The sequence below is a fragment of the Callithrix jacchus genome, chromosome 14, assembly GCF_049354715.1.
Source record: "Callithrix jacchus isolate 240 chromosome 14, calJac240_pri, whole genome shotgun sequence".
NCBI classification, from domain to species: domain Eukaryota; kingdom Metazoa; phylum Chordata; class Mammalia; order Primates; family Cebidae; genus Callithrix; species Callithrix jacchus.
The window spans coordinates 76,706,903-76,715,613 of NC_133515.1; the positions used below are offsets into that span (position 1 = coordinate 76,706,903).

Here is an 8,711-nt window from a genome sequence, read left to right on the forward strand (position 1 = left end):
GGATTATGCCATTGCACTCTAGGCTGGGAGACAGAGAAAGAAAGACCCTGCCTCAAAAAAAAAAAAAAAAAAAAAGAGGCTTGGATGCATTTCTTCAGTATGTCAGTTGCATTTTTCAGATCCAGGATTTCTGCTTGATTCTTTGTGATTATTTCAGTCTCTTTGTTAACTTTATCTGATAGGATTCTGAATTCCTTTTCTGTGTTATCTTGTATTTCTTTTAGTTTCCTCAAAACTGCTATTTTGAATTCTCTGTCTGAAAGGTCACTTGTCTCTGTCTCTCTGGGATTGGTCAGTCACTGGTGCTTTATTTTAGTTTGTTGGGTGCAGTCATTTTTGTCTTGGATGGCCTTGATGTTTGTGAATATTTGTTGGTGTCTGGACGTTGAAGAGTTAGGTATTTGTTATAGTCTTTGCAGTCTGGGCTTGTTTGTACCTGTCATCCTTGGGAAGCCTTTCAAAGTATTTGAAGGGACTTGGGTGTTGTGATCTTTGGTCACTGCAGCTGTATTTGCATTAGGGACATATCAAGCCCATAATGCCGTGTGGCTCTTGCAGATTTGTAGAGGTACTGCCTTGATGCTCTTGGGTAAGATCCAGGAGAATTCCATGGATTACCAGGCAGAGACTCTTGTTCTCTTCCCTTACTTTCTCTCAAACAAATGGAGTCTGTCTCTGTGCTGAACTGCCTGGAGCTGGGGGAGCGGTGACACAAGCACTGTTGTGGCCGCCATCCCTGGGAATTTACTGGGTCAAACTGGAAGCCAGCACAGCACTGGGTCTTGCCCAAGGCCAATGGTGACTACTGCATGGCTACTGCCTGTGTTCATTTTAGGCCCAAAGGTTCTACAATCAGCAGGTGGTGAATCTAGCCAGGCTTGTATCCTTCCCTTCTGGGCAGCAAGTTCCCTCTAGCCTTGGGTGGTTCCAGAGATGCCCTCTGGGAGCCAGGGCCTAGAGTTGGGAACCTTAGGGATCTACCTGGTGTTGTAATCTGCTGTGGCTGAGCTGGCATGCAAGCTGCAAGACAAAGTCCTTTCCACTCTTCCCTCCCTTTTCCTTAGGTGGAGGAGTCTCCCCCACTGCCTTAGGCCTATGACAAGTACTGCCTGGCTACTGCCAATTTTCACTCAAAGCCCAGGGGCTCTTGAGTCAGCTGTGGTGAATACTGCCATGCCTGATGCTCCTCCTTTAAGGCAGTGGGCTCCCCTCTGGCCCAGGGCAGGTTCAGAAATGCCATCCAGGAGCCAAGGCCTGGAATCAGGGACCCAGCCTGCTTGGTGTTCCACCTAACTGTGGCCAAGCTGCAAGACAAAGTCCCCTTTGTTTTTCCTCTCCTTTACTCAGGCAGAAGGAGACTGTCCTCATAGCCACAACATCTGGGAATGTGCTGGGTCACCCCTGAAGCCGGCACATCTCTGAATCTCACCCAAGACCCATAGTGAGTACTGTTTGGCTACCACTGCTGCTTATTCAGAGCCCAAAAGCTCTTGAGTCAGCAGGTGATGAATCCTGCCACGACTTGGTCCTACCCTTCAAGATGGTGGGTTCCCTTCCGGCCCAGGGTGTGTTTAGAAATCCTGCCTGGAAACTGGGGACTGGAATTGGGGCCTTAGGACTCTGTCTGATACTTCACTCTATGTGGCTGAGCTGGTATCCAAATTGCAAGACAAAGTCCTCTTTACTCTCCCCTCTCCCCTCCTCAAGCAGAAGGAAGGAGTCTTCCTCAGAGCTGTGAACTATACTGCCTGGGGTTGGGGGAGGGGTGACAGAAGTACTCTCTTGGCTGTCCCAGCTGGTGTCTTACTGTGCACCCCAAGTCCACTGGCTCAGCCCAGCACAGCACCAGGACTTGCCCAGGAATTGCAGGCCTTGTGGCCTAGACTGCCTTTCATGTTTATTTGGGACCTCAGAGCAGCTGTTTCTACAGGTATCAGTATACTATGTCTTGAAAAGTTGTGGTAATTAATGTTTTATATAGGTTTGTCTTTTAGTCTTTCTACTCAGGATGTGAGTAGTTTACACAGAGTCCTAAGTAGAATAAGGCATCAGGCAGAGTCCTTAGCCTGTGGTGGCGGGGCTGGCAGCCCGAGGCTGGTCTGAATGCTCCCTCCATGGGTGCTAGCTGAGTTCTGCCCGGTTTTCCTTTCCACAGTGGCAGGGTAGCACTGAGTTTCAGTGCAAAAATCCCGCAATCACTGCACTCTCCCTTCCCCAAGCACATAGATTCTCTCTCCACACCATGTGGTTGCTGCTGGGAGGGTGGGGGATGGGTGGTGTAGGCGATTCTAGACTGTTTTTTCTATCCTCTTCAGTGCCTGTTTCAGTGATTTGAAGTTAAAACTAGGTACTGTGATTGCTCACCTGATTTTTGGTTCTTATGAAAGTGCTTTTTTATGTAGATAGTTGTTCAATTTGATGTTCCTGTGAGGTGGTAGGGATCACTGGAGGCTTCTATCTGGCCATTTTGCTCTGCCTCCTTCCCTGTGATGAATGAATTTTGTCAATAGAAAGTTGAGATGAAAGACTTCTATATGGACTTCTAAAAAACTCTCATCTTTTCCTTTTTACTCTTAAACCACGAATTAACAAATTAAGACTTTTTTTCCTTGAGCTGAAATACAATTTAAGCTGGTCAAAGTAAAATACTAGGTTAAATTGTTTCCGAAGCTGGATATGGTGGCACACATCTTGTAGTTACAGCCACTTGGGAAACTAAGGCAGGAGGATCACTTGAGCCAAGGAATTTGAGGTTGCAGTGAGCTCTGATTGTACCACTGCACTCTAGTCTTGGTGTCAGAGTGAGACCCCTATCTCTAAAGAAAGAGATAAAAATAGTTTTTTTATTTAACATTAAAACATTGGCAATGGGGGTAATTACGAATTTCTTTTCATACAGTAGATGGCATTTATCTAACTTTATGAGTTACAACTTTATATTTGTTATAGAAATATCTAGGATATTATCTAGCAACATAGAATTTAATAATATTGAGAATGGGGTTAACTTTGTTGGAATATGATCGATTTTTAAAGCCTAGAATTTTGTGAATTATATTTAATGAGTTTTTTCCTCTGGAGATGTGGAGCCTTACATAACCCATCAGTCTAACACATCTTCTCCCTTTTTAGGCTTACATCAAAATTTATCAAGGAGAGGAACTTCCACATCCAAAGTCCATGCTTCAGGTAGAGAGGGTGTGAGAGTGATATGTGTTGTACATATACTTATTTATGAGGGAGAATAAAAATCTTTGCTTTAGAGAGAAATGCTGAAAATGGTGAGGGGGTCCTTTTATGCATGCAAATAAGTTTTACGTATTTAAGGCCATATGTGTCATGGGTCCTAAGGTTTCATACAATTTTTTTTTTCTTTTGTAACTGCAGATTTTAGGCCTTGCATGTTCTAGGCCACCAGAAATGAGAGTCCACAATACCTACTCTCAGTTGCTCAACGTCTAGGAAAATTTCTGTTTTATAAGTTGGCTTAATGTGGTCCTCTCTGAACTAAGCTGCTTCTATTCTGAGCCTTTGACAATGAAGGTTGTTTGAAATAAGTCTTATTTTTATTTGGTGTTAATGATTTAGAACTACTTCTAGTGAATATAGTCACAGTTTTTTTTTTTTCTTTTTCCAATGGTGTTCAAATGGACAATATTTTTTCAACTGGACAATGTCATTTTAATGCATTCATATTTTAAAAAATTTACTACCTTGGGCTATTATTCCATTTTATAGTAAATAAAACAGTTTTTTCTAATAAAACTTCATGCAGAAAGTTTTGTGGGTTTGAAAATGTCTTGTATAATACTGATTATGAGAGAGAGAGAAAACCATATGGGTAATTCTCGATTCCTAATACCTGGAGATCCACATATTTTAGGGTTATATCTATTTATCTTTATCCATTTTCTGAGCATATGTGGTGTTTTCTACAGACCCACTTTAATATCAACCTAAGCCAAACAAAATTAGGCAGGTAGTCTTATTAGAACCACTTGCCATTATATACTTTATACCAATGTTCCCTTTTACAGGAAAGAAAAACTGGAAGTTACTTTCTCTGATTTGCTTTCAAACTTAACTTATTGTACATAATGTGTCTATCAGAATTTTTAGAGTCATGGGTTTTTCTGCATAATAATGGTACATGTAATTTTATTTTTTAGGCAACAGCTGAAGCTAATAATCTTGCTGCAGTAGCAGGAGCAAGAGATATCTATTGTAAAAGTATGGAACAGGTTTGTAACTAAAATTTAAATTTGATACTGGAGTGAGAAGAGTTTTCTGTTTAAAATAATTGAACTCAATTCCCCTTTATGATCTCTGCTGGAAATAAACTATAAGAAAATAATTCTCATGATTAGAGAGCAGAATTTGGGCAGTAAGTTATTATATAAACTGTACTAAAATACCTTTTGACATTTATGATTCAGAGGGCTGTTATTAGTGACTTCTGATGTTAGTAGCGTGAGTTTAAGGCCAATAGCAGTTTCTGTTCTTGCTTTGCTCAAACATTAAAATATCTTTTTGGGGCATTATCTTTTACCCACTCTCTTGTCAGCAATCTTGTGTACTATTATGATGCTTAGGTGATCAAGTGAAGGCAGGTACCGAGCGCAGTGTAAAATTACTTTGTCTTCTGTTTAAGTTAGTCACATTTAGAAAATTATTTTGCTTGAGCAGGTTCAACACAGAAGAAATAACTAGATTATGATAACCTGTGAGGTATTATAAGTGAGTTTAAAACTGAATTGTAAAAGTGGTTTAACTCTCTGAGACTAAAAACTATGAACAGGAACTTCTTTCAAGTGTTCATTATTTCTAGCATGTAATACTATCATTCTGTCTGTCCAGGTATGTGGAGGGGACAAGCCTTACATTGCACCTTCAGATCTGGAGCGAAAACACTTGGATCTCAAGGAAGTGGCGATAAAACAATTTCGTTCTGTAAAAAAGATGGGTGGAGATGAGTTCTGCCGTCGTTATCAGGACCAGCTTGAAGCTGAAATTGAAGAAACCTATGCAAATTTTATAAAGCACAATGATGGCAAAAATATCTTCTATGCTGCTCGTACCCCAGCCACACTGTTTGCGGTCATGTTTGCTATGTATATAATCTCAGGACTGACTGGCTTCATTGGCCTAAACTCTATAGCTGTCTTGTGTAACCTTGTCATGGGGTTAGCACTGACATTTCTTTGTACTTGGGCGTATGTTAAATACTCTGGGGAGTTCAGAGAAATTGGAACAATGATTGATCAGATTGCTGAAACACTATGGGAACAGGTTTGTATCTATCTTTTGGTTTTTCAGTGACTAATCTCATTTTCCTATGATTTTTCCCCCTTTGCAGTATTTGTATTCCTACTTTTCCTTTATACGAGGAATGTCAAAAGGATGTTTTCTGTTTTGTTTGGATGTAGAATCTTTACAAATTGAAGATTTTTTCTTTAAAGTTATAATTTTAATGTACTTTGGTTAGCCTAAATCTGTACTGTCCCCTGGATAGATTCTTAGTTGTAGGCCTGATTATGGTGGGCAGGGCCAGAGTTTCTAATGATATTGAATGATTTTGAAGGTAAGGAAAAGAAGTTTGGAAGTGGTGCTTTCGGAAAGCAGAAGAAGTTTCTTCCTAATACTGGCAAGCAATGCAGGAGAAATACTGGATGGCAGACAGATCTTCATTGCCTTCCGTGAAGATAGTAGGGATTTCCTGATGTACTATGAGTAACAATCCTGTAGGGATTTCTTAACTTGGAAACTTTGACCTTTGTATTATGGAAATACTAATTAGTAAAGCAGAGTGCCATGAGCAGAGAACCATGTTCCATCATAATCTTTTATCTTAAACCGGAATTGAAGTCCAGGCTGTGAACTCTTGCCCAGCAAGTATCTACTAAGGAAAGCCATTTTGTATATTTATCTACCTCCTGTGTGCTGGAATTAACTGTGGACAGAAAATTCCACTTATGGATGTCATGAAAATGATCTTCGTGAAATACTTGAACATCATGTCAAGGACCAGAATAAAAGCTACAGTTATTAATGTACTTAACATGAACACTATAATAGGCATTTCAGATGTCATTTCTGGGCTCATGAAATATTGAGCTTATTTGAAGATTGAGGATATCCAGGTCCGTGTTTGTTTTGGCTATAAATTGGAAGATTGAAGAAGCAATTTTTTTTCTTTTGAAGAAAGTTGATTGGATGTTGACTTTTTTTTATAATAATGTTATTTATAAAGTGACCCACTATATTAACTTGGATTTTGTATTTACTCTTCAGAGAAAATGATCTATTCAGATCTGATTGGGAAGTTTATGTTTGGATATTTATTTAAATTTTTATCTCAATCTCACTATTTCATGTTTCTTTGAATAGAAGATGGATGCAAAGCTGTTACAATGTCACTTAAAAAATGAGCTACTTAAAAATTTTGGATCATTATTTTCTGCAACATAATTTTCAATAATTGTAACAATATCTTCTTTTGAGAAATACTCATCTCTTAAATACAGCATTAATTCTAGGATTTTAGAGGTACCATTATTACAAAATGATTAAATAGAAGAATCTAAAGTGTATAAAATCATTTTCAGTATAGTTGAGGTAAGGTGATCAGCTAGTCAGAGATCTTTGCTCTATCAACAAACCTTGTCTAAATTTCTTTGCATTTCTCTTTTCTTTTGCTTCAGAGGAGTCCCAGGAAGGTGAGAAACCTACAGTCTCAAATTCTTGTAGTCTTAAACTCTTTAGCTTCGAGGCACTCTGAGTCATTCTCCTAACAAATCACTTCATGTTTTAGGTGTTTTCCAAACTGTTTGAAGTTACTAGACGTCGAATGGTTCATCGTGCTCTTTCATCAGCACAGCGACAGAGACTGTCATCCAACAATAACAAGAAGAAAAATTAGACAGTATTTTTAACCTTTTTCTCTATCTGAAGTGTTCACACTTATACATGTAGGACAATAAGCAGGACCGTCTGGGCCGGTCTGCATAAATGCTGTATACATACCAGATTTGATGCTGCATATAGGGTATGGAATTGCACATTCATCTCATAGGAATTGTAAATGGTTTGAATAAGAGGAAAGTAATTTTTGTTGCATTATATAATGTCTAGTAGCATCATAACTTTTTTTGAGAGAAGCATCTTTTTATTTCCCATATTCCTGGTTATTTTCATCATTGCTTTGAATTGAATTTTTATATCTATTTTTATATGTAACTCTTTTTTTACCTCATGTTTTTGTTTGTTTTGCACATTTCTCATACCACAGGTATTGAAGCCCCTGGGTGATAATTTGATGGAGGAAAACATAAGGCAGTCTGTAACAAACTCTATCAAAGCAGGCCTGACTGACCAGGTGTCTCATCATGCCAGATTAAAGACAGACTGACAGTTCATCTTCTCACGGACTCCACTCTCTTTTTTTTCATGCTTGCTGTACAATGAGAACTCAAATAAAAATAAACCAAAGTTTACAATCAACTGTAGAAGTAGTTTAGTGTAACTGGCTTCACAGATGGCTGCCACAGAGTGTGAAAATTGTTTGTTAGTTTTAAGCATTCTTTTAATGGCTCCTAAGACATGCAGATTGGCTGGGGAGCATTGGTTAATCATGCACACTTGTGCCATGTTTAATTCTTTTCTTTCTTTTTACTTAATCTAATGTTAGTGAAATTTGTCTTATGTAAAAGGATATTTCAGGGAAATATTTTAAGAAATCTATTTAGAGTCTCTTTAACACAGTGTCCCATTGAAATTTTAATTTTTAGAGAATTTATGAATCACTGTTTCAAGAACCAGATTGGAATGACAATGAAGCCTTTATTGAGCCACTACAAAAAAGTATATATTGCTTTACTGCCTTCAGTACCAGTATTACATAGATGCATGTATCAGAAACTTCACAGAAATTACATGGCAACTCTTGTAGCTAAGAAAGTAATTCTGAGGTGTACATTTGTCTTGCCTTTTTAAATTTATAAACCTGCCCTGAAAGGAGATGCATATCTGGGAAACTGAACTGTCTTTTTGCAGTTTAGCCTTCATGTACATAAAATATGCCATTAATTTTATTGGGGGAGAAATTCCATCCAAAAATGTTGCCTACAGCTATGAGTTAAGAGTGTCTGTACAGTGTGTAGCTTTTATTTTCTAAAATCACGGATAGGGCATGTATATGAATTATAAATATATAAATACAATTTTGTATTAAAAGTTTTGTAGTTTATGGCAAAATCTGGTCCTGTGGTAGGCTAAATAAGTACAGTCCCTGTGAAAGGAATGTTTGTGGCTCATGTCAGTGTGTGAATGCATAGACAATTTGAAGTTTTTGATATATTTGTGATATTTATCTTGAGCACTGCAATCTCACTCCCCCTTCCAAGGGAATTCAATGGGAATGTTTATTGTGACTTTGTCCTCTGTTGCATTTTAAAATTATTTCCTGTAATTTATTTTCAGTACATTATTAAAAATTTGTTGTATATATAAAATGAAACTTGTGATTCTTTTCTAAGGAATTTTTCAAGTATTATTCCACTGCATAAACGACATTTGTTTATAGTGAAAAGAGCATGAGCAGGAAACACCCCAGTTGAGAGCTCTAAGGTGTTGTACCTCAAAGCTAACCTTGTAAAAAGTTTCTGTGTCGGTCTGTATAAGGGAAACCCCATGATTAGCCTAGTTGTAGTTGG

At 38.2% G+C, this 8,711-nt stretch overlaps 1 protein-coding gene across 9 annotated transcripts in view; it reads left to right on the top strand.

Moving 5' to 3' along the window:
• The window catches only part of ATL2 (atlastin GTPase 2), a 73,831-nt gene extending 65,321 nt beyond the window's left edge, over positions 1 to 8,510 (top strand). For 4 of the 9 annotated variants that reach the window (XM_008980840.5, XM_035272768.3, XM_054245031.2 and 1 more), the window contains 5 exons: positions 3,133 to 3,189; positions 4,170 to 4,241; positions 4,858 to 5,289; positions 6,702 to 6,716; positions 6,812 to 8,510. In XM_008980840.5, the coding sequence (XP_008979088.1) occupies positions 3,133 to 3,189; positions 4,170 to 4,241; positions 4,858 to 5,289; positions 6,702 to 6,716; positions 6,812 to 6,919 (684 nt within the window). In that variant the 3' untranslated portion in view covers positions 6,920 to 8,510. The remainder of the gene's footprint in view (positions 1 to 3,132; positions 3,190 to 4,169; positions 4,242 to 4,857; positions 5,290 to 6,701; positions 6,717 to 6,811) is intronic. The other 5 variants (XM_002757845.6, XM_078349475.1, XM_078349474.1 and 2 more) reach the window with 2 other exon arrangements.
• The last annotated feature ends 201 nt before the right edge of the window (positions 8,511 to 8,711 follow it).